The 27,630-nt window shown below is 37.7% G+C and overlaps 1 protein-coding gene across 6 annotated transcripts in view; it reads left to right on the forward strand.

The window, feature by feature from the left end:
* CELF5 (CUGBP Elav-like family member 5) overlaps positions 1–27,630 on the forward strand; it is a 176,887-nt gene that overhangs the window by 19,148 nt on the left and 130,109 nt on the right. For all 6 annotated transcript variants that reach the window (XM_053700672.1, XM_053700674.1, XM_053700671.1 and 3 more), the window contains exon 2: positions 24,169–24,251. In XM_053700672.1, coding sequence (XP_053556647.1) covers positions 24,169–24,251 — 83 coding nt within the window. The remainder of the gene's footprint in view (positions 1–24,168; positions 24,252–27,630) is intronic.

Here is a 27,630-nt window from a genome sequence, read left to right on the forward strand (position 1 = left end):
CCTTCTCCTTTTTGTTTATTTTTGCCATCTTTCTCTTTATTTATCAAATCCAGCCTTCAAATGATTTGTTTTTGTGCATGTTTTGCCCATAACCCATTTTCTAATTTACCATCATTGTGTTTTGCCTCTTTTATTGCATTTTTCTCTTTCTTTCTATCTTCTTTCCCTCATTTTCTATCCTCTTGTCAGTGCATGCAACACCCCCTTCCTCTCCTCCTACACTCAGCTCTGCATACCTTTCAGTCTCCAGCTCTCACACCTCCTACTCTCTCCTCTTATTCTCTGTAATTTTCCTCTCTTTTTCCATATGCCTACCACTGCCTTATTTAAATAATCCTAATGTTTTATTTTGCTTTCTTCATCTTTAACCATATCTATCCATCTATCTATCTATCTATCTATCATCTATTTGTCTATTTATCTATCTATCTATATATCATCTGTCTGTCTGATCTATCATCTATCTATCTATCTATCTATCTATCTATCTATCTATCTATCTATCTATCTATCTATCTATCTATCATCTATCATCTATCTGTCTTTTATCTATCTATAAATCATCTATCTGCCTGTCTGACCTGTCTATCATCTATCTATCTATCTATCTATCTATCTATCTATCTATCTATCTGTCTGATTCTCTGTCTATATATATATATATATATATATATATATATATATATATCATGTATCTGTATATCTATGTATCTATCTGTCTGATTCTCTGTATATATATATATATATATATATATATATATATATATATATATCATGTATCTGTATATATATCTATCAATCTATCTATCATCTGTCTGTCTGATTCTCTGTCTATATCTATATTTTTTCATCTTTGCAGTAACTAAAACAGATTACACGCTTCCCTATTATTCTTGGTGTACATTTTTCTGTATGGCTACTGGAAGGTTATTATAGATAATACACATACTGTCATACCATAGAATTGTTATTTTTAGCCTCTGTAACCTACATCCTATACATTATCTTTCTGCCTTAGTATATTCTGTTTTCACAGAAAGAGTGGTTGGTTCATTGAAAGAAATTCCTGCAGAGCAGTTAAAGGATTCCAAAACTTTACTCTTTTAAGCACAACATGACGATCAGTTTCAAATAACAAACGTTTATATGTCATAACGTACCTACTTTTTACAGGCACAACAATCTTTCTGAATCTTATAAAATTATAATTTATATTTCGATACTGACGTAAGTAAAGCCTAGCCTCTAAAATGGGCCGTTCACCAACAAACTCAGTCGCCAATCCTATAGCGATTCCGTGCATATCATTAAGTGACAATGTTGTCACCATGCACATGCGCATTGCGATCCGTTGACTCGCGCAGGCGCGTATGCTTTCTCCTATACCAGAGGGGTCTACCTGTTTGATGGTCACTGACGTATAGCATGATGAGTCCTGAAAAACGCGCATGCGCATAGCTGCTATCTCCTATACCGGGTCTGCTGGTTTGATGGTCACTGATGTATAGCATGACGAGTCCTGAAAAACGTGCATGCGCATAGTGGCTAAAGGCCGCCATTTTCATAACCTGGGTTATCGGTCAGGATAGGAGGGTGCAAAAACACTAGCCAGCGGTGGGTTCGGAAATCAATCGATTTTCAAAGAATGATTTCTCTACAACGGTAAAACTATAAAACGCAATGACATTTACAAATATATGTGAAATATAATAATATTGCAATTGAAGATAAGTTTTTTTCAAGGTTTAGTGTCCCTTTAACCTTAAACTTGCTTGCCTTTTGTTATTTTATTATACTCAACACAAACCCCAATGTATTGTAAATATTTGGATTATGTTACTTATTTTAGCTTAACACTATCCTATACATATATACATTGTTATGATTAATTTACAGTATTTTTGCTGGTTTAGGCACAAACTCTCAAAAAGGTTATCCACCACTACACTATTAGTCCAGACAATCAGTACAGTGTTGAACATGAGCTAAACCTTCAATATAAAATAGAGACTAATTAGTGTGTGGTGATTGGCAGTAACTCAGGCTGTGCATAGCACATAATCTGTCATTGACTACTGGGACCTTCTAATCGTACCCATCCTCTCTAACTATAGTGATATTTACCACCACGGTGTACAAACACACAATATTGACCACACATAGGTGAGTGCTTCATCAATTCATTAGCAGGTCTTTGGTATAGGTACTTATTAGGGGCCCCACTACTTCAGACTGTGTCACCCCCATATATGGTTCCAGGAAATGCCTCTGTATTATGCCTCAGGCTTAAATTCATTAAATTCAACCCACTCTCCTTGATGTTAGCGGTATACAGAGCTCAAACTATACTGTGTGGGCTCATCAAATGCAGCTGTAATCTTTATGTGGTGGTCTGACAATCAGAAGAGACAATAGCAGTGTGACACAGAACCATATTCAAGTGGTTATAAAACCATTGTATAAAATTACCATTTCCTCCAATTATAGCAACATTTTTATTTGAAGTTTCTTGTGTTTCAGTCCTTTTTAATTGGCAATGAAATGGTGGGGAAACTGTAAATGAGTATTGAAAGTAGCTTAGACTGCCAGCCCAGCAGGGCAGCTCTGTATCTCAGTCACACTGTTGTGTAGCTCACTGTGTATAATATCTTTATTTCTAACTCTGTTAACCCTGTGTAAGGTACCTATATGAGGAAGTATCGTATTATTTATGCTATGACATCTTGTTTTATGTCATCTACCTATATAATTTTATTGCCTTGCAAAGATGTTTAATCATATCTTGTCACAACTGGACCATACCATTCAATATCGCACCCTACACAGCATCTTATCACCTTACAACATCTTCACGCCTCTAACCTCCAGTTGCACTGTGCAGGCCTTCTCCTCTGTTTTCCTTTTGTTTTGGTTCTGTTCCTTCCCTTTCTTGCTCTTACTGGAAAGCTTCTAAACACAGCTGCACAGTCATAATTTACTGCCTGAACATAATCTACTGCTTGTACACGCCATCATAATTAGATAAAACACCCTTCAATTCATTTATCATTTTATCTAAAAACCCATCCTTTTTGAACAAACATTTTTAGTAATTAAACTTTTAACTATTATATACAAAACGTTCTTTCTGCATTTTTTTAGGCCCTGACCGTAGATGTCTTTTCCTCTGAATCTTTCAACTCCTTGTTTATCTGCCCCATTTTCTCTTGTTACTCTGGTACCAGTTATCTGATTATCCATGAGATCCTCTTTTATCCTGTCCTTATCTGGCTGTCCATTTTTCTCACTACAATATACTTGAATGATGTTTAGCCTTTCACTGTCTGTGCCCTCAATAATCCGCTACCCCCACCAACTTTTTAACATGTAGTATTGAGAGTAATAACCCATACTTTTCTTACGCATATTATTATAATTATCCATATTATTACTAATAATATGTTTTAAAGCAACACAAATTGAACATGTGATACAGAAGGACTCAAGAGGACTGTTCCTAGTTCCAACAAAGTGCTGGGGGGGGTTCTAATTATTACTGTAGCACCACCAACCTCAAAGCTGTCCTGACTTTGAAAGGTAGCATAGTTATGAATATGAGTGAGGATTTAAAATAAATAAAGATGGGAGCAGAATATAAGATTCTTCTTCAGTACCCCCTGTACCCTTGTTATGTAGCTTGGGGTGAACTATTTACACCCCTCAAACATTTTAAGGTCTAGAACTGCTCTCCAGTCCCTGTTGGAAATTGTACATCATGTGGTTAATTGGTGTGATGGAGACAAGAGATGAGGGGTTGTAATGTCCTTTATTATGATCCCTATGACTTTTTGTCCAATCTATTTCATTCTCATTGGTCTCTTTTATTTATTTTCCTCTATCAAATCTTATTGTTTTCAGATTTCACCTCTCTAGTTTCCTTCTTTCTCATCTTTTCACTCTATTTCTCCTGCCTCTCCGCTTATCTTTCTCTCAGCCCTACCTTGTCATTCTCTTCCCTCTTTTCTCTATTCTTTACACTATCTCTATTTTTCCTTTCTACTCTTCTCTCTTTATCTGTTCTTTACTTAGGATTCTTTACTTTGTCTTAATGCCTTTATCCTTTGTCTCTCTCTAGTCCCTATTTAATAATATATTACCCCCTCTTATCCCCCATTCATTTTTGTGTATAATTTCCAGTTTGTATGTGTTTCATTCCAGCGTATGGGCAGTTTTGTTGGAGGAGCAGCACTTGGAGCACTAATCCTGTCAGTAGAGCTGGATATGTAACCAGGAGACAGCTACGCTCATGTCTCTGCATTTTATTATTTCTTACTGGATCTGTAGATTTTAACCCTGTCAGCCTGGCCACATCTTTTTTGCTTCTCTTGAAATTGCTTGTTGCTCAAACGAATGACATAAGTTTAACACTAATAAAGCCGCTAGGGGAGACAGCATAATATGGGGTGTATAGGGAGAGGCAGCCTGATGCTGATGTGTATAGTTAGTCGTATAACAAGGCAATAGGGGGGCAACATAGATACCAACCCCAAGCAGCTTACTATAATAAAGTCTTAAAGGGACAGTCTACACCAGAATTTTTATTGTTTTAAAAGATAGATAATCCCTTTATTACCCATTCCCCAGTTTTGCATAACCAACACAGTTATAATAATATACTTTTTACCTCTGTGATTATCTTGTATCTAAGCCTCTGCAAACTGCCCCTTTATTTCAGTTATTTTGATAGACTTGCAGTTTAGCCAATCAGTGCCTGCTTCCAGATAACTTCACGTGCACGAGCACAGTGTTATCTATATGAAATATGTGAACGAACACCCTCTAGTGGTGAAAAACTGTTAAAATGCATTCTGAAAAGAGGTGGCCTTCAAGGTCTAAGAAATTAGCATATGAACCTCCTAGGTTAAGCTTTCAACTAAGAATACCAAGAGAACAAAGCAAAATTGGTGATAAAAGTAAATTGGAAAATGGTTTAAAAGTACATGCCCTATCTGAATCATGAAAGTTTATTTTGGCCTAGACTGTCCCTTTAATGAAAAAATCTAGAGAAAGAAGGTTTCTCATAGCGGCTTCTTTTGACTTCCTCCACTTTTGCTATTACAACCAGGAACCCCCACTTCCCACACAATCCTTCCCCAATCAGTAGCTGTCCCTATATAATCCCTCATCAGTAAACCACCTTTACACAATGCTTCCCATGTTGAAAATACCCCCCTCTAAATCTAACCCCTCAAACATCCTGCATCAGTAACCCCCTTCTATATGATCCCCTTGTCCATTACAGATAACATGTATTTCCCACAAAGTACAAATGAAGACCTAATTAAATAATAATAGTAATAACCCTTAATATTGCTTCCAATAAAGCCTTTTCCTGGCAGCAGCAACAGGTCCTCTACTCCTCTCTTATGCATAGAAAATGAACCAGAATTGACCAGAGTGTTTTTGAGGTGGGGGGGGGGGGGCAGTCAGGTTAGTTATGTTTAGGAACATTTTTGCTGGGGGATCAGGTGTGATGTGAGGTTGAACCAATGGATGGGCTTCATTCTTATCCTCAGCATTAGGTTTTGTCTAAAGCAGTTGTAAAGAAGCTAAAAGCAATTGGTTAGTGGCAGGCTGCCATATACAACAGCAACAGTCATAGGATACTGATGCTGTTATGCTCTAGTGACTTTCATAGAAAATAATAGTTGATATCATTAATTGGTAGCTGCTGCAGAGTCTCTAAAGTGTAAAGCTGATATGCTTGCATTGATATAAATTATGTTGCAACTCTTTCACTGTCAGTAGCAGCTTACATAGGGACTAGGTCACATTGTTGTGGTGTAAATTAGGTGTTATATAATGCCAGTGAGAGGGCAAAAACATGTTGAGGAGTAGAAAGCATTGAGATGTAGCAGGATGTTGGGCTGTGTAGGGTGGGTATGGCAAGGCAATTAGGGAGAAACAAAATGTTGAGGTGTACAGGGAAGGGTATCCTAAGGGACTCTGGGCTTGATTAGAAGTGACGCATGCTATGTAGGGCTCCCATTCAAGTGTAAACTTTGCTAATAGTAATCTTTTCGCACAAGTGGGTTAGCTTGCATATTATAAGTTGTGTGCTAACATTAGGTCCTTGGATATCGTGACCGTGCTAACGTCTTCTACCTATAGACTTCAGTGGAGAGTGCAGAAGAAAAAAACCTAACACATATTGCTGGAGGCCTAACCAACAGGAGTTATTAATATTTTACATTCCAATGTTTTTAACATACAGGAAAATGTTATTTTTATTTTAAATACATATTGCTATATACATATTTCTATATATGCGTAACATGCTTTAGAATTAGTTATTTTAAGGCATGTTGAAAATATTAAAAATAAAAAAATATTAATACTTATTATTAAATATTATTATAGATGCCCTAAAAAGTTCTAAATAGTCCATATTATATATATATATATATATATATATATATATATATATATATATATATATATATATATACTGCATATATATATTACAATATCTAAAATATTTTGTAACAATCATTATTAATATTTTTTAATATTTTATATTTCCATAACATGTGAGCTAACCTGTTAGACCTAAAGCGTGCATCCTGAAGCGCTTTGCGCATATTTTACATTCCTATGTTCTTCACATATATTTTTTTATTTTTTTATTATTAAACATATATCTCTCTATATATATATATGTGATAATGTTAATGTAAAATATATATCCATACCTATATATCTATACCAATAGATATATACTGTAGGTATGTACAGATATATATATATATATATATATATATATATTTAAAATAAAAATAAAATTTTCTTGTACATGAAAAACATTAGAATGGGAAATATTTATATTAAATACACAGTAAAACACATTATTAAATATTATTATTAAATTATCATTAAGATACATATATATATTTTTAAAAAAATATATATATTATAGCCGTTTGCCGTCAATTACATGACCTATATCATATACCTAGTGCTGCGGAATCTGTTGGCGCTCTACAAATTACTGATAATAATAATAATAATAATAATAATAATATACCCTTGAACCTATATAAGGGAGGTGCATAAAAAGGAAAACAGCATGATGTTGGGGGTATGCAGGGAGGGTATAACAATGCAGTGAGGAGCAGCAGGTTTTGGATAAAGAAGTGTATTACAAGGGATTATGTTTTGCACTATTGTTTTAAGGTGGGTAGACAGTGAAGAGGCCGCACAGCATTGGGGTGAGTATAACAGGGCAATGTGGGAGAAAAATAGTGGGCCACATTAAAAGTGGAGCGCTAATTAACAAGCGTTAACTGCGGTAGAAATATGGCTTTTTGCACTTGTCGGGTTGCAGTCGTATTATGAGTTGAAAGTAAACTGTTCCTGCTCGCACACTAACCCGATGAGTGAAAAAAGCTGAACTTATATTGTGCGTGTTTATGTATTTCCTCATAGAAGTCAATGGAGAAAAAAAAGCGGGAAAAAAACCCACCCCACTCTTGCGCAAACCTGAGTGCAATTGATTCTCATGTGCGCTAACCCAACATTAAATATTAATATTTCATATTCCAATGTTCTTCACATACCAGAATAAATTCTATTTATTCAGAAATACATATTTCTTCATATATCTGATGGTATTTTTGTACAATATATATATATATATATATATATATATATATATATATATATATACATAAAACATATTCTGCTATGTGCAGAACATTGGAATGACAAATATTTACTGTAAATAAAAAGTTAAAACCTTTATTAAAAATGAATGTTGCATAAATATGCTTTTTCATGTTTTCATCTACTTATCTGTAAAGGGCTCCAATGCACTTATATATGTGTGTACATGTGTATTTATGTGTTTATATGTGTATATATGTCTGTAAATACATATAAATACATATGTACACAAATAAAAAACATATATATATATTTATATACATATATATATATAGAGAGAGAAAATAACTCATTGTGTAGTTCATTAACAAATCTAGACATATGCAAATTAAGTTCACAATAACACACCTTTTTACTTCAAGTCTGCTTTTCAGCAGATTCCCTTAGCGCCAAAGCATCGCTGCTCACACAGCTTATAAGCTTAGCTAGGGTTAGTACAGTGATTCATAACCATCCCAGGAAAGACCGTTTTGTAGTTATTGCTACTCATCAGCTGGGAGAAGGTTTGAATCACTGCTGAGTGAAGTTTATTCCGGGCAAAATACAAAAACATTTAAAATTCGGGGGGGGGGGGGGGGTAAAAGGTGAGTTTGCAGACTTGAAGTAAAAAGGTGTGTCATTGTGAACTTAATTTGCATATCTTACCCAGAATCATTTGCTGCATTGGAAACAATGTATTCTAGAGGTTTTCTGTGGGAAAAACAAGCTTTCTGGCCTGTCTAGATTTGTTAATGAACTACACAATGAGTTATTTTCTCTATATTTTGTGCGTAGTGGAGGATTTTAAACTCCCATTTTTACCTCCCTCTAATTTTAAATGTTGTATTTTGCCAGGAATCAACTTCACCCAGCAGTGATTCAAACCTTCTCCCAGCTGATGAGTAGCAGTAACTACAAAACAGTCTGTCCTGAGATGGTTATGAATCACTGCACTAACCCTAGCTAAGCTTATAAGCTGTGTGAACAGAAATGCTTTGGCAGACTTGAAGTAAAAAGGTGTGTTATTGTGAACTTAATTTGCATATCTTACCCAGAGTCCTTTACTGCATTGGAAACAATGTATTTCAGAGGTTTTCTGGCCTGTCTAGATTTGTTAATGAACTACACAATGAGTTATTTTCTCTATATTTTGTGCGTAGTGGAGGATTTTAAACTCACCTTTTACCTCCCCCTAATTTTAAATGTTGTTGTATATATATATATATCTACATACATAAACATTTTTAGACATGTATATGCATGTATGTCTATTTTAAAGACGTTCGTTCCTGAGAGTGTTCTTCTCTCTGGGTGTATTATGATTCCCTAAGGGAAAAAGGTGCAACCAAACGTTGACTCCTTGCTTAGAGGAATATGGCAAAACCTCACTGACGAGACCCAATGAAGGCCGAAAATGATCATTTGGGGTTGCTGTGTTCCTTGTTCAGAGAGGAATTGCCTGGTATTTCAACGCTGGACTGACCGTAATAGGCGGGATAAGACTGATATACTACAGTAATGTTCTACTCTGTAAAAAGCATTACTGAGCTAAAAAGAAGCTGCACCCAGGTGGTAAATCACCATAGAACAAACTAACAAGTTATTGAGCTGGTTGTTCGTTCATGAGAGTGTGCTTCTCTCTGTGTGTATTCATAGGCAGTTGGCAAAAAAAAATACTGGCCATGTTCAGTAGGATAAATTTGCATAAACAATTTTATACATCAAAACTCTACTTAGCTTCCACTACACATAGAAGAAGTTTTATCATGATAGAGCCTTTATTTCTGTATTTATTCATTATTTTCTACATTGACCTGAACCTTAAAAATACTGGCCATGTGGTTAAAATACCGGTTGGTGGCAACACTATGTATACATGACCTTTATTATACACACACAGCACCTTACAGGACATGGGATATGAATGGTATTGCCCACTAAGACAACCATATGTCTATCAAACTTTGTTTTTATTAAAAAAAAAAAAATTCAATAAAGGAGAATCAGCTTAGCCACTGGAACACTGGATTGCAGAATATGTCTTCGCCAGGCTGCAAGTTGTCAGGTTCAACCCTGCATAAACAGGCCAGGATCCAAACACGATGATACTTTGTCAAGCGGACAATCTGTAGCTCCTAGATCCTTCTAGGTAGCAAGAAGTTACTTACAAACTATATTAATATTGACAACTCTCAAGACCCCTGTCCGAATCTTACTAGTGTTAATGTGTAGACAATCTATTTTAGTGTTTTGCAGTAGGGAAGAGGTTAAAACAGCAAACTTGCACCTTCTGTGTGGCAGTATTTAAACTGCCAGAATTCCAAGACTGTTATAAAAAAATAAACGGATAAAGCAGCTGGAACTCATCAGGATTTTGAGAATAAAAGAAAAGATGTGAACAGCCAGGTTACTGGATACCAGGACTAAGTGTGTTTTCTCCAGAATAGACCAGAATTACACTGCAGGACTAACAGGAAAATCAGCTACAGAACATTATCAGCCAGTGATCAATCTATGAACAGTCTCAGTGCGGTATCCATATCTCATTACAGAAGATAGTTATAGACTTCTGAAATCTCCCTGTTATACAGATTGGATATGTATGCTAAGGATGTCATTTTTATTGTGTTGCAAAACATTCTTTTATCTCTAGGGCACATGGAATATCTATACATAGTTTGTGACTTAAAAAGAACCACACCAGCATTTTTCCTGCTAGCGTATGAGGCAGAAGCAGGTCTGTTCAATAGAAATAAGGCCAGGTAGGGTTTTCTACAGAAGCTCACACAACCTTACCAAATAGGAGGAGACATACATTCATAGCCACCATATTTCTATTGGACCATCAGACTATGGCCCCTATTTATGAAAGTCTGGCGGACCTGATCCAACAGTGCGGATCAGGTCCGCCAGACCTCGCTGAATACGGAGAGCAATATGCTCTTCGTATTCAGCATTGCACCAGCAGCTCACAAGAGCTGCTGGTGCAACGCCGCCCCCTGCAGACTCGCGGCCAATGGGCCACCAGCATGGGGGTGTCAATCAACCCGATCGTACTCGGTCGTGCTCAGAGCAGGCGGACAGGTTATGGAGCAGCGGTCTTTAGACCGCTGCTTCATAACTGCTGTTTCTGGCGAGCCTGCAGGCTCGCCAGAAACGGGGCCTCAAGCTCTATCCGGAGCTTGATAGATAGGCCCCTATATAGTTTATCATGGAATTTACCAGCTTATTGTTAGAAACAGGGAGTCCAATAATCTGGGAATCTTTCAGTCTAAATTAAATTTAACTTCCAATAGATTAGACCTTCAAATAAGGTGTAAGGAATGGTTTATGATGAAATTCAGATAGAGGGCTAGTTTACAAGTGACGCGCTAAGCAATATTACAACCTCGCTAAATTGTGTGCTTATTACAAATTAAAAGTAAATGGGTGTGCTTGAGCACAAACAAAATTTGCCCTTAATGGATTAGCGCGAGTGAAGACCTTGCAAAAAGTGTAAAAGTAAAAAAAAAGTGGAACCAAACTCAACATAAACTTATTAAAATAAGTGTTGCACTCATATATACAGTTTCTAATAAAAAAAATATTCATAGATATATGCTATATGACAAGGTGTATATATACATGTGTATTTATGTGTTTATATATATATATATATATATATATATATATACATACATAAATATAGACTAGACACACATGTATTTACATATATAGACATATATATACACTTCATTATATAGCTCAAAACTTGAAAAATCATTTTTAAAGGGACACTCAGGTTTTATTACATTTTCATGATTCAGATACAGCATGTAATTTAAACAACTTTCCAATTTACTTTCATTAAAAAAAATGTGCACAGTCTTTTATATTTACACTTTTTTGAGTCACCGGCTCCTACTGAGCATGTGCAAGATCTCAGACTATACGTATATGCATTTGTGATTGGCTGATTGCTATCACATGGTACAGGGGGAGTGGAAATATACATAACTTTGAAACTTGTTAGAATAAAATCTACTACTCATATGAAATTGTATTGTATGTCTTGTTATCTTGCATTTGTTGATTATGCAAATCTGCTGTGTTTACTGGTCCTTTAATCAATTTTAACATTTTATAATGTGTTTACTACCTATTCTTAGTATTTTTAAATATATTTTTCTTTATATATATCTTTTTATCTCTACACCTGTAAATATTCATATAGATGTATAGGTATAGATATATATTTTTATGTAGAAAATAAATATATTTAAATAAAAAGAAAATTTTCTTCTACGTGAAGAACATTAGAATGTAAAATATTAATAACTACCTTCGGGTTTAGAGCTGTAGGTCTTACGTGGCGTTAGGTTAGCCTGGGTAAGCGTGCGAATGATAAATGTACTTTTTTTTTTTTCGAAGGTGCGCTCCATTAAAGTCTATGGGGAGAAGTAAACGCAGTTGCAATATTCGATGTCCTCAAGTTAGCGTGCATCATGTTTCGCTTGCACGCTTTTTACTTTGAACTTGTAATATGCACGCTAATCAGCTGTGTTAAATGTTTACTTTGAGTGCACTTAGCATGTAAAAAAAAAAAAAGATAGCGTCCGCTTGTAATCTGGCCCATAATACTGTATACTTCCAAAAAAGGAACAGCACCTCAACGACCGTAGTTCAAAGTAGTTTTATTTGGACATCAACAGATACACAGCACAACGTTTCGGTCAAAAGACCTTAATCATGTGAGATCTCACATGATTAAGGTCGTTTGACCGAAACATCATGCTGTGTATCTGTTGATGTCCCAATAAAACTACTTTGAACTAATGTCGTTGTGGTGCTGTTCCTTTTTTGGAAGTATACTGGATTTGAGGTTTGGGCAGAACCTGGGAATCGTGCACCTTTCCTTTGCAGTACCTGTGCTGTGCCTCTCCTGTGGTAATTATCCATAATACTGTATGTCATTAAAAGCTATAAAAATAGAGTGAAGGATCACTGAAGTGTTTATAGGGGGGCATAAAGAGGGAGATATGGCATAGCAAATTGTTGAATGTGTTTTGTGTAACAAGATATGGCTACTATTGTTGCTTAGAGATGTGACTGGGGCTCTGAACCACAGTTTAGAAATTCATATGATCCCAGGAGATCTTTTTGTTACAGCTGTTTATTTACAGTATCTACAATTATGGTAATCAGTGTGGCTTTTAAAGAGGGATAACAAGCTCTTATTTTTCAAGTTTACAGTTTGCTCACTCAGGCATGTCTTGCAGATGCCATTTTCCGATAGATAAGGAGTTTCCTGGGATATGCGCCTTTACCTATCCCTACTGGAGCTGTCCTACACAAAACTGCTGGACAATCTGTCGTTGCCTGGGCACACACTGCCCCCCTAAAAGCTCTACCTTTGCTGTATATTTTTCACAACTGAGCAGCAATGTTACTCCTTGGTTGCCAGTATCATACAAATCAATCAATTTACCTTTTTGGTTGTCAGTAACATAAGTAAACAAAAGTGATTTGACCCCCTTCTTTCTGCTCCATATTTGTAATATATTAGGTACACAAGGCCTTTTATATTTATCTAGCATTAAGTGACATTAAAAACTGGACTTGTCATTGTCCAGTATTTCTCTGAAGATTTTACTGGACAGCTTGCTAAAATACTTTACTGTTCGGTTGAATACTCGACACCTGACAACCCTAGCCATAACCAGTGACTTCAAGCAAACGCCATTGTCCCTTTTCCTATTACCTGCATATGATACATTTTTACTTCTTGATGGACCTTTTTGTAAATCTAATAAAAACAATGTAAGAAATCCAAAAGAACTTACATTATTTTTCATTTATGTTATCCTGAATTATCATGTTTATGTAAACAATTTAGATCAGCAGTAGTTATTAATTTCTTACACAGAATTAAGCAAAAAAGTGTCTGCTCCTAGTTGGTAACTTGCCATAGAACAAGCTACTGAGCTGTTGTTTGTTCCTGTTAGAGGAACTTTCTGTACACCTTTGCAAAATGACCCTAAGTGTAATGGGGGAAACCAGGCATGGACTCCTTGCCCAGTGTGCTTAGAGGAATATGGCTGCATCTCACTGATGATGCCTAATGAAAAGCAAAACAACCATCTGGGGTTGCCATGTTTCTTTTTCAGAGGAGAATTGCCTGGTATTTTGGGGCTGGACTGCTCTTGATAGGCGGGATCAAACTGATGTACTTCAGGAAAGTTCTACATTGTGAAAAGCACAGTTGGGCTAAAAGAGGCTTCTCCTATGTGGTAACTCGCCATAGAACAAGCTATTGAGCTGTTGTTCTTCCTGGGAGAGCGCTTCTCTTTCTGTATGTATATATAGGTAGGTTTTATAATTACTACTCTACAAGTAGAACAAGACACAGAGGAGTCAGGATATGGGCAGTTTCTACTCAAAATCTATTCATGCTGTAAGCAGTTTATACCTAATATTTCCTTGTCTCTTTCTATATTTAAATGTGAATATATAATGTCACTTATGGACCATACAGTTCTTTCATCCTTTATCCACATTTCCCATCCTGCCCTTGTCCATCTCTGTTATCCCAGTCCCTATCATTTCTTCATAGTCTATATCAGTCATTTTCTTTTCTCATCTCACCCCCCTTCTCTCGTATTTATCTTGTGCATCCCCCCTCTGACCGACCTCTCTTTCATTATCATTTTCTCTTTCTTCTCCTTATCTTCCTCTGCCTCTCTCAGTCCCAACATCTATCCCTGTCTTTTCATGTTTTATCTTTTTCTTCTGTTATCTTTTCCCTCTCCCTTTTTCCTCCTCCCTTTCCTTTCCTGATTCTACTCCTTGTAGCTCACCTTTATTTTAGCCCTCTCACCCCTCCTTTGTCTCACACACCTTTTTTTCTATCTGTTTTCCTTTTTACGTTTCTCACATTTCTCATTTATATTCTCATTTTTCCTTCTCGCATGATTTTATGACTCTACAATTCCTTTTTTTTTTACAGTTACCTTTACCCCAATGTTCACTCCACCCCTCACAATCTACTCCCTTCTTCTCTTTCTCTCTTAATTCTTCCCTCCCCCTATTTATTTTCAGAGCACATTAATTTCTCCTTCCCTCATGCTCCATGTTCTGTTATAATCTGTATCTGCCCTTTACTCTCATTTTCTCCTATTCCTCTCTGATTCCATTTTTATATGCCGCTTCTCCTGCCTCTTTTTCTCCAAGCCTCTCTCTCTTTATCTCTCTCCCCCTCCTTTCACAGCCCCAGCTGGCTTATAGCTGTAAGGGAAATCCCCTTTGCCGTTCAGAGCTCTGAAACTATGCATAACAGATAACACACACATACACAAGGATCTCTCTCCCTCCCTTTTTAGGAGAGAAGGGGTTAACATGATGCTTCTGTGAAGGGGGATGGTGTTTTTTTCCTTTATCCTTTTTGGTCCCAATTTTTTCGTTTAATTGTTTTGTTTTTTTGTTACCTGGAGGAAATGGTATTTCAGGCGTTTCCATGGAAACATATCCTTACCATGTAATGAAGATGCTTGCGATAAAGAGAGAGAAAAAAAACCTTTTACCTCCCCCGCCCCCTATACATCTTCTAAATACAACATCTTACAGAGACCCATAATTTCTAGGTGGTGGGGGAACTCTGTTGCAAATATGTATTTTTAATTGCTTAATATGAATAGTCATTGCTGGAATTTTTCATGCAAAGGAGAAAAAAAAAAATCTAATTTTTTACGAAAAGTTACATGATATCTGCATTGCTGAGAGGGCCTAAAGAGATTATTTGAATTTTTTAAAATAATATTTTGCAGTTTTACTAAAACTCTCAAGTCAATAAAAATCTAATTAATATTTCTGTATAAGAGATATTTTTTAAATTCTATAATGTAAACATAACATAAATTTTAAAAATGAAATATTTTATAGACAAGTAAAAGGTTTATTAGACATGTTATTATTAATAAATACTAATATATCCTTCCTAAAGTAGTTGAAAATATCTTCTTTCAAAGATTATAAAACTGTAATCAATTATGCTCAAAGAGGTTAGATATAGATTCATTCTATTACATACTCTAAACATTTACAGATTGGGGTCTTTTTTTAATGCAAAAATTACAATGAGTTCCTTTAATGAAAGTTATATTGGTAATAGAATTTACCAGAGAAATTGGATGTGAAAAGATATAACTGACGTCAGAAAAGGTCCACTTATTCCTCCTAGTCTGCCCTTTCTTTCTCTGCTGTAAGATGTCAGCCTCTATTTGATCTACAGCCGCTCTTTATAATCATAAATAACCTTATGCCATTTGTGAGAGGTTTTGAATTCTCTTATTTTTTCCGCCAGTATGTAGTTTTTTTTCTATGAATCTGGTACATCTTTATGTCATTGTATCGTTACAGTTTATTCCATTTACAAAAAGTTTCAGTTCAAATGAGCATTATATGTTAAACACTGATAATTAATACGTTTTAATAAATACAAAAACATTGCTACATTTTGGCATTTTTAGTTGGGTTTGGGAGTTACTAAAAACTTTTAAGAAAATCAGTTAAGTATTTTTTTAGTTATTGAGATGTGAATTTTTTTAGCATGGCAATGTACGGATTTTATACAAAGCTACAACAGAAACTACTGTACCAATATTTTTATAGTCATACAATTTTGCATGGCTATAGTAGCAGACCTACATAACAGAAGGCCCTGGTGCTAAATTCCCCAATACTAAGCAATAGAAATATTATACATGCTGCTTTGTATAACATTTTTGATTTTAAGGATAGACAGACAGACTGACCAACAACTAGATAGATGGATAGATAGATAGATAGATCAGACAGACAGACAGACAGACAGACAGACAGACAGACAGACAGACAGATAGATAGATAGATAGATAGATAGATGCACTAATAAAAGTCTCCCCTGCATTAGGATTGTACAGATTCTGCACACGCCTATGCAAAGACTGGCTGATATAATTCCCCCAGCACTTGGGCCCTTGTGCCACTGCACCTGCGGCACCAATGCTACTTCTGCCCCTGCATGGCAATATATTTCATTTGGGTAGTGTATTTTTAGGTTAATTTGATTACAAAATATAAAAAAAACCCTGAGCAGAAGCTTCAGAATGGTGTTTTTTATGTTGCCTGCTCATGTGTGGTAGAAAAAGCAGTAGACACTGGATTTAATGGGAATGCACAGATGCTCTTTTCAGTACAAGTTTGAAATAAAGTTTTATACTGAATTTGTTTTTATTACCAGACCAAAATAAAGTTTATATGTAATTTGTTTTAAACAGCAGACTGAAATAACTTTTATATAGAATGCGTTACTTCAACCTAGCGTTTAAGACGATCACACTTTTTAAACTCATTTTAGTATGTTAAACATATATAGATTTGAGCACTGATCTGACCAGACTGACAGAGAATTAGAAGAGCTAATTTGAGAAATAAAAACAATTTATTTGTGAATTCTTTAAGCACAAACAAATCTCTACTAAAAACATGGTCTGATTTTCTACGTGACAACATTAGAACAGGGAAAACTTCTAAAAAATAATAGCTACAGCATGTGACCAAACAGCACAGGGGATATTGCTGTTGAATTTAAAGGGCCATAATACCCAAATGTTGAAACACTTGAAAGTGATGCAGCAAGCCTGTAAAAAGCTGACTAGAAAATATCACCTGAACATCTCTATGTAAAAAAGAAAGATATTTTACCTCAAAAGTTTCTCAGTAGCCACATCCCATTGTAAAGGACTTCTAAGCAGCAAATCAGTATGTCTGTCCCGGGACAGCGGAAGGAGCTAGCTTACGTGCACTCTCATCTTATTTCCCTATTCAGTGTAAGGAAGTTTACAATGAAAACTCCTGAGAGTTAAGTCAAATCTCATGAGATCACAGTAAAACAGTTCATGACCTCAGCACTGTTAATGCTGATTCGCTGCTGTTCATTTCTTCATTTTTTTATTTTTTTTTTAACCTGCAGCTGAGCAGCAGTTGAGTATAACTTTTAACACAGAACTTACTGTGCTGAGCTGAGGAAATTGTGAGGTAAAAAATCTTCCTTTTTTACATAGAGATGCTCAGGTGATATTTTCCTGTCAGCTTTTTACAGTTATACAGTATACTGCATCCGTTTTAAGTGATTTAGCATATGAGTATTATGTCCCTTTAACTTCATATGTTCAACAGACATTTTGAATTTTTATTTTTTTAAAGTAATGTATCAGAACTCAGAATTAAATGTTCTAAACTTATAGAGATGCACATATTGTGGTGTGCATAGTTTAAAGGAATATTAAACATTGCTCCTTTGGTAAAAACACATATATTAAATTAAAGACAACATGGAAATAAACATTGTGCAAAAAAAACAACAACAAAAAACAGCAAAGAACATACTTGTTTTGTTCTGTCATGAGCAAATCTCACTCCCTGTTATCTAGTCTTTTTGTTTTGTAGTAAATCAGCCTAGAAGATTTATGACAGGCTAAGATAAACTTTCCTGCAGAGGCTCCTCCTCATTGTAGGGCTGTGACAGGAAGTAATGGACAAAATAAATAAAAGGTCAAATCAATTTCTATTACTTATAAGCAACTGTCTAGTGCCTTTTTTTTTTACAACAATGAAACAGACTTTTTAACATCTCTTTAACTTTTTAATGCAGTTATGGTGTTCTATTCCTTTAGCTTTAGCACCGTTAGGACGGAATAGAACGTCCTAGCCGTTTGGCTGTCCTGCAGCCAACTGCGCTTCCTGGATGTGATCTCGGTCTGGAGGGCGTGCCTAGCATCATAGGGACGCCTCCCTGACCCGATTCCATAACTGAAATCTCGCGATCGCGTGTGTGATGAGAGCAGGATGTGATGTCACTAGCATGTGGGCGGGGCTTAGGTCCGGTGTCTGTGTCGCAGTTAGTTTAGTACAATCAACCTGTCTGGATGTGTATTGCTATGCTCTGTAATAAAATAGAGTTGTACTATCATTGCTGTGTCCTGCATATGTCCTGCATCTCATGACATGGTGTCAGAAGTTCTGGACTGCGCTTCTGTTTCTGATCGATTGCAATGTCAAAGTTTACCCCACCTGAGCCTTTTGACTTTTCTCAGCCTGCAGCTTGGCCCACATGGCGTCAGCGGTTTCAGCGCTTCAGGATTGCATCCAAACTGAACAAGGAGAGTGGTGAAGTACAAGTTAATTCTCTTTTATATTCTATGGGGAAAGATGTAGAGCCAGTGTTCAATGCTTTTACTTTCCAAGAAGGGGAAGAAGTTAACTTTGATATAGTTATGGATAAACTCAGTGCCCACTTTGTGCCCAAAAGAAATGTGATTCATGAGAGAGCTTGTTTTCACAAACGTAATCAGCGTGTGGGAGAATCTGTGGAGTCATTTGTGCGCAGCCTGTATGAATTAGCTGAATTCTGTGAGTTTGGTGTTGCTAAAGAAGAGCAAATCAGAGACAGAATAGTTATTGGAATTGCAGATGCTGAAGTCTCCCTGAAGTTGCAGTTAGAGCCTGATTTAACGTTAGACGGGGCTATTAGGATGGCCTGCCAGAGTGAACTGGTGAAAAAGCAAAGTGCTGATCTGAGGTCTGAGAGTATTGTGGATGAAGTGCAACAGTCTAGGAAAATTACTAGTGAAAGGCACAGTGTGAGCGGTAGATCTAAAGTACTGGAAAGGCCTAGAAGTGGATGGGCGCAACATGGCCGATGCACACGGTGCTACCGGGCTCATGATCAGAGTGCTATATGCCCGGCCAGAGATAAAAGATGCAGAAAATGTAACAGAATAGGCCATTTTGAAGTGGTGTGTAAAACTGAATACATTAAGGAGATGCAGGTGGACAGTGACCAGGAGGGTCAGGAAGTGTCTTTTGTGGGGTCTGTTGTGGAACGGACAAGCTCAGAGGAAGATTGGAAAGTTACCTTTACTGTAATGGGAGCCAAAGTTGATTTTAAGATTGACACAGGAGCAGATATCACTGTAATGTCTTTTGCTGAATTTATGAAACTGCCTCGACAGCCCCAGCTGGCGAAGGTTACTACAAATGTTCATAGTCCTGGTGGCCGCATTGATTGTGTGGGGAAATTTCTTGCCAGCTGTGAGTACAAACAAAGGAAGTTCACCATGTGGGTGCATGTGATCCGAGGTCAGTGTGTTAACAGTTTATTGAGCAGAAAAGCAGCCTGTGACTTGGGCCTCGTGGCCAGAGTGAATGAGATCTCTGAAGATATGTTTGGCGAGTTGGGCCTACTGAGCTGCAAACCTGTCCGTATAGCACTTAAAAGTGACGCAGTCCCGTACAGTATTTCTACTCCTCGTAGAATTCCGTTCCCGCTCATGCCTCAAGTGGAGAAAGAGCTCATGCGCATGAAGTCTATGGGGGTTATTGAAGAGGTTGTTGAAGCAACTGATTGGTGTGCCCCCATTGTTCCAGTTGCAAAGAAAAACGGAAAGGTGCGCATTTGTGTGGACCTGAAAAGGTTGAATGAGGCAGTGAAGAGGGAGAGATTTGTGCTGCCGACACTGGAAGATATAGCCCCGAAGTTGGCTGGGGCGAAGTTCTTTTCCACATTAGACGCTTCTAGCGGCTTTTGGCAGATCCCCCTGGATCCAAAGTGCCGCAAACTGACTACCTTTATCACTCCGGTAGGTCGGTTCTGCTTCTGCAGACTTCCCTTTGGGATATCCTCAGCTCCTGAGATCTTTCAGAGGGAAATGAGTTCTCTCCTGAGTGGCCACGTGGGCACAGCAGTCGTCATGGACGACATTCTAGTGTATGGGTCTACAGTGGAGGAGCATGATCAGCGTTTGAGTTGTGTGCTGCAGGCTATCAAAGAGTCTGGGCTGAAGCTGAATAAAGAAAAATGTCATTTTAGGAAAACTGAATTATGCTACTTTGGGCATATCATCAACGGGGATGGCATCAAGCCGGACCCCGAGAAAATTCGGGCTATCGAACAGATGAAAAGCCCTTCTGATGTACATGAGCTGAGACAGATATTGGGCCTTGTAAATTACGTGGGCAAGTTTCTTCCAGATTTATCTACAGTTTTGCACCCTATCACAGAGTTGCTTAAGAAAGATGTTGCCTGGGTCTGGGGACCCTCACAAGAAAAAGCGTTCCTGCATGCTAAGTCCCTGCTGGGGTCTGCCCCAGTGCTGGGGTTCTACGACCCTTCAAAAAAGACTGTGGTTAGTGCTGATGCAAGCAGTTATGGGTTGGGGGCTGCACTCCTGCAGCTGAATGACAACAAACTACAGCCCATCGCCTACTGTTCCCGCACACTGACGGCTGCAGAGTCAAAATACGCTCAAATTGAGAAAGAGTGCCTGGCTGCAGTTTGGGCCTGTGAGCGCTTTCAGCGTTATCTAGTGGGTTTGGAGAAATTTAGTCTGGAAACTGACCACAAACCGCTAGTCCCTCTTATCAATTCTTATGACATCGACAAAACACCCTTGAGATGCCAGAGACTTTTAATGAGACTACTCAGGTTCAATGTTCAGGCAGTGCATGTGCCGGGGAAGCAGCTGGTTGTGGCAGATACACTGTCCAGGCTCCCGCTGGCTGCTGCTGAAGAATCCTCCACAGAGTCGGATGTAAAAGTGTATGTTGATTCAGTTCTGGCCTCTAAGTCCATTTCTTCAAGGAAACTGGAAGAGATAAAGAAAGAGACATATTTGGACACAGATCTGCAAGAAGTTATAAGGTACATAAGAGATGGCTGGCCCGAGAGCCGGGCAGCCTGGATGTCTTTAAATGCTTACCAGCCAGAGAGGTCGCAGCTCACGGAGCTGGAGGGGTTGGTGCTGTTCCAAGACCGTATTGTAATTCCTGTCAGCATGAGGAAGGAGATGTTGAACAGGATACACGATGGGCACTTAGGCATTACAAAGTGCAGAGAAAGAGCAGCTACAGCTGTGTGGTGGCCTGGGATCAGCTCCGACATTGCAAATCACGTGTCTAAATGTGCCTTTTGCCGGGAACGCCGGCCTACTCAGAGAAGGGAGCCCTTAATGTCTACTCCGCTGCCTGCGGGGCCGTGGCAGAAAATAGCTGCTGATTTGTGCGAACTGCACGGGAAAAAGTTTCTTGTTGTTATCGACTACTATTCCAGGTATTTGGAAATAGCACCCCTGAATGATATCACAAGTCAGGCCGTTATCATTCGCCTGAAGAGCCTGTTCGCCCGCTGGGGCATTCCAATGGAGCTGGTGAGTGATAATGGCATGCAGTTCGCTTCTACAGAGTTCAGTGCTTTCAGCAGGGAATATGATTTTGTACATTCCACGTCAAGTCCACATTATCCACAGGCCAACGGAATGGCTGAAAGGGCAGTTCAAACAACAAAATTCGTTCTAAAGCAATCTGAACCGTACCTAGCCCTCTTGTCATACAGGGCGACGCCCATTCAAGCCACCGGGTTTAGCCCGGCACAGCTGATGCTAGGACGCCAGATTCGCACCACTTTACCCTCAGTGGGTGTCTTCAAGCCGCCTGGCCCTGTTCCTCGGGACGAAGTCCTTAGGAGGGATGAAGAGGCCAAAAAGGGTTATCGTTTCTTCTACGACAGGAGACATTCTGTCAGGCCTTTACAGGAACTGAAAGCGGGCCAAAGTGTCAGAATTAAACTGGATGATGAGAAGAAATGGAAGACGCCTGCTACGGTAGTGGGCCGCTCTCCAGAACCAAGGTCTTACACAGTCCTTACAGAGGGAGGGACGGTTACACGCCGTAACCGAAGACATCTTCAGCCTGTACCTGAGAGTCTGGAACCGGATACCTCAGTACCACCGCCGGTGGGATCCCCTGTTCTAAGAGAGGTGCCTTCCCCTCAGCAAGATCATAGCGGGGATATATCTTTGCCTCCAGCAGACTCTTGTTCACCATCTTCTGTATCAGAGGACAGTTCATGCAAAGTTACATCAAGCGGAAGAGTGGTGAAACTTCCGGCCCGATACAGGGACTGACTTTAGCTAGAACAGTGACCGGAAGTATGGGCAGAATAATCCCATGGTCACTGTGGACTAGGGTAGTCTACCCCGATGTCCAAGTCAGGATGTAATTTATTTGTTCATGTTTTCTAATTTATCTGTTTTTATAATGTTCTAAAACAAAATGTTGTTGTATACCCTGTTGGTGTACCTTGTTATTTAATATATGCGAATGTATGCTTTGCCTTTGAAAAAGGGGAAGATGTGATGAGAGCAGGATGTGATGTCACTAGCATGTGGGCGGGGCTTAGGTCCGGTGTCTGTGTCGCAGTTAGTTTAGTACAATCAACCTGTCTGGATGTGTATTGCTATGCTCTGTAATAAAATAGAGTTGTACTATCATTGCTGTGTCCTGCATATGTCCTGCATCTCATGACAGCGTGCACTATTGCGGTATTTCAATTTGTCGACATCGGAATTGTTCCAATGTAGACAAACTGACCCTGTCATGATGGATTGAAAATCTATTAAACACTTATCAAGCATTAAGTTGGCTCAGGAAATATGCAATAAATATTTTCTTAATAATCATGTGGGGCTTGCATAACCTTTAACACTTTCTGCATGTGGTTATGTCATTTGTATTTTTAAAAAAATAAATTAATTGGGATAAAACTTATGTGCATGCCAAGTTTTTACTGAGATATGAAAAAATATTGCTAAATTACATGTTCCTGGCCTGTGCATATTTGTCTCTTGTAACTGGCTAACTAGATGTGTTCAGCTAGCTGCCAATAGGGCAATGCTGTCCCTTCAGCAAAGGATTACAAGAGAATGAAGCAACTTTTAAAACAGAAGTAAATCGTAAATTTTTTTTTAAAAAATGTAGGTTCTATCCAAATCATAAAAATGTTAGGGTTTCCTGTCCCTTTAACACCTTTAAATAGTACATGCAACAATAAATATCAATTGTAACATTCAAATGATCCAATATAATGAAAATATTCAATGTTTTTTGGCAGTATTGAATAATCTCTATACTGCTTAAAGGGACACAAAACCTTACTCTTTTTTTTTTCTTGATTCAGATAGATCACACAGTTTTAAACAGCTTTACTTATTTAACAATTTACTTATATATTTTAATTTGCTTCATTCTCTTGGTATCCTATTTTAAAGGAACAGTGATACACAACTGGAAGCTTGCTGAAACCCAATGACAAGAGACATATATGTGCAGTCACCAATCAGCAGCTTTTGAGCCTACCTAGGTATACTTTTCAACAAAGGATACAAAGAGAATGAAACAAATTAGATAAACATAAATTGTAAAGTTATTTAAAACTTGCTCTATCTGAATCATGAAATAAAAAAATGGGGTTTCATGTCCCTTTAAGTATTTACGGTATCAGATGTATTAAAGAGACAATATTAAATATATGAATATGTCATAGTTATATGTTTATACAACAATTTGGCTTCATTTACTTTTATTGTTGGGGGAGCAAAACTGTTTTTACAATGTCTTTTCTTTCTCACTTTCCAGGCTGTGCCTTCCTTACATATTGTGCCAGAGACTCTGCCATTAAAGCACAGACAGCTCTCCACGAGCAAAAGACACTTCCAGGGGTGAGTTTTTTATGGCCCTAAAAAACATACTATAGGTAACAGGTAACCAAAGAGGCTGATTGTTTATAGAATAATTATTCTAAAAAATATTGTTCAGTAGCAGACACAAGTCATCGAACTAATTACCTCTAATATATATATATATATATTGTGTTGGAGAAATATCACTATGGATTACTAGTCAGGGGTTAAATGCTACTAGACCAGAGGGAAAAGTTACTAGTCCACCTGATGTTAAAGATAGGAAAAAGTAAGATTTCTAACTTGTCCGCTGCAATTTCTAAGTTGTCCGGGACCACTGGAAATTTCAAGCCCTGATATATATATATATATATATATATATATATATATATATATATATATATATATATATATATATATATATATATATATCTATATATATATATACACACACACTATATGGCCAAATGTATGGGGGGACACCTACTAATTATTGAGTTTAGGTTTTAAAGCCACGTCCATTGCTAACATCCAGCACGTAACCATTAAAGCGCCATAGACAAACATTGGAAGTACAAAAGTTCAGGGACTTTAAATGTGATACTTTTGCCACAAATCTGTTTGTGAAATTTCTACCCTACTAAATCAGCCCCGGTCGGCTGCAGGTGCTATTATCTTGAAGAGGAAGCATCTAGTGGGACTGCTGAGTGCAGCATGTAAAAATCATCTATCATCTGTTGCACCGCTTACTACAGTGCTCCAAACTGCCTCTGGAACATCAGCACAAGAACTATGTGTTGGGAGCTTCATGAAATGGGTTTCCATGGCCAAATAGTTGTACATCAGCCTCACTTGTGCAATGCCAAGAGTTGACTGAGAGTAGTGTAAACCACACAACCACTGAACTCTGGAGCTGTGGAAATATGTTCTATGGAGTGATGAATCAAACTGACAGTCTGATGGAAGAATCTGGGTGTGGCCGTTGCCAGAAGAACCCTACTTTCAGCACAGTGTCTACCATAAGGTTTGGTGAAAGAGATAGGGTCATCTAACTACTACAGGATACAAAGACATTTTATACAGTTCAGTGCTTAGTCGCAGCAGTTTGAGTGAAGGCCCTTTACTCTTCCAGCATGGCTGTGCCCTTGTGCACTAAGCCAGGTCCATGATGCATGGTTTGATGAGTTTGGTGTGGAGGAACTCAAGTGGCTTAAACAGAGCCCTGACCTCAACCCAACTGAACACTTTTGGGATGAATTGGAATGCAGATTGGCAGGCAAACCTTTTTGTCCAACATCAGTTCCTGACCTCATAAATAGTCTTTTGGCTGAATGAGCACCTATTCCCACAGACACACTCCAAAATATTGTGGAAAGCCTTCCCAGAATGGAGAGGGGGCACCTCCATATTTATGCCCATGGTTTTAGAATGGGATATCTAAAAAGCTTATATAGGTGTGATGGTCAAGTGTCCACATACTTTTGGCCATATAGCATATTGTATATTAGTATATGTTCTTAAATTATAACATTTTATCTATCAATATATATATATATATATATATATATATATATATAGTGATGAATCATATAAATATCGCTACTCACTACAAAAGTATGTTCTTGTGAAAATATTCCAGAATAGTATCAAGACTGCTGTCAAATTGAATGGATTTGTATCTGATTGTGCATTATTGATCGGCTGCAGCTTTATCTGCAGATGTGTGTACCTGTGTGTGGCTTAATTCACATTGACTTCTACAAAGGGGGTGATCAACACTTCTAACTATAAGTAAAGGATGTCCTCATTGACCATGCAAATTAATGAGAAAGCAGATATTAAAGTTGTGGCAAAGAGAGGAAAGAGAGACAGTGCATGTTAAAGAAAAGTGTGGAAAAGATTGGGAAAGTTGGGGACTGTGGCTCATTACTTTATCATCAGTATCAGTATATTTAATCAGTATCACACTTTCTCTAATAATGATATAACATGAAGAGGTATATGTTTTCAGCAATATTTGGGTGTCAAAACAGCTTTTAAAATCTTAAGTAATGTTCCTCAGCTTTGAAGAATGCTACTCCACTTCTCTTTACACCAGGTTAAAGTCCTTCTACTCTGATTGATTCATGAATATTTAGGGAGTTGAGTTGGAGGCATCAAGAGCACTATATGGGCTTTGGGTACTAGATGGGCCAGAGATGATAATGGGTTAGGTTCGCTAGAGTTAAATGCATTGGGAAGGCTAAAGGTGGTGGGTTAATAGCAGAGGCAGGACCAAGTAATTGTTTTCCAAGTCACAAGTAAAGTCCTGAGTTAGCACAAGCAAGCCCCAAGTCAAGTCCAAAGTCAAGCCAGGCATGTCCAAGTCAAGTTTCAAGTCCTCGACTTTAAGCTTCAAGTGTTAAACAAGTCATTCGTGCTCATTTAGTGCCAGAGTATTAAGTACTATTGTAAAGTTATACTAATTTATATCAAGAAAGCTTTTAAATTATGTTAATCACTTCCCAGTTCAATTTCATGTTAGATTAGGTATATACTATTTGCATTAAAGGCACCCATCTATCTCAGTTCAATTTGTATGCCTTGGAATGTGCGTGAAAGTGTGACATAAACTTAATAAGGACAAACAATGAAAAAACTGAACAAGAACAAAATCATTTTATAGAAATAAAACAACTTCTACACAATTTGCATGTGTGTGTGAAAGAGAATGTGTGACAGTGAATGTTGTTACATTTAAGCCCTAGAACAATTTTTTGGTACCTCAAGGAAATAGGTTAAGAAAAACACTTGAGAGAGGAAAAAACAGGGCAAAATTACATATGTTTTTTTGCGGTTTTGGTATCAGAAATACAGCGCCGCAAATAAATGCGGCACGTATATTTCACCCGTCGGCCGCAATTTTTACTTCTATAAGCTAACATAGAACCACGTTGCAAATCGGTATCACATATTCAGCGCACAGACTTACGCTGTGAAAATGGATAAATTTTACTCCATTTTCACCTTGCCACACATAGGCAGGCGCAGCAAGCCTTGTGCTGAGTATGTGAGCACCGTAACTCTCGTAACTGCCTGAAAATATTAACTAACACCTAACCCATGCGCAATATCTATCTACCTGTCAACCGCAATCCTGTTCCAGGCGGTAAAGTCTTCTTCCAAGCGGCTGACATCTTCTTCCAAGCGGGGACCTCTTCCTTCTACATCCAGGACCAAGCCGGCACGGAGCGGAGATGAGCGCAGAGCAGGACCAGCAACATTGATGCAGACGAACCCATGAAGTCATTTAAAAATGTTGTGCTACCTTACTTTAGACATTGAGAGGGAATCAATGTGAAAGACAGAATAATGATATATCAAAAGGAGTGAGCTTGGTATATGTACTGTGTATATATATATATATATATATATATAT

This window comes from Bombina bombina, chromosome 2 (genome assembly GCF_027579735.1).
Source record: "Bombina bombina isolate aBomBom1 chromosome 2, aBomBom1.pri, whole genome shotgun sequence".
NCBI classification, from domain to species: domain Eukaryota; kingdom Metazoa; phylum Chordata; class Amphibia; order Anura; family Bombinatoridae; genus Bombina; species Bombina bombina.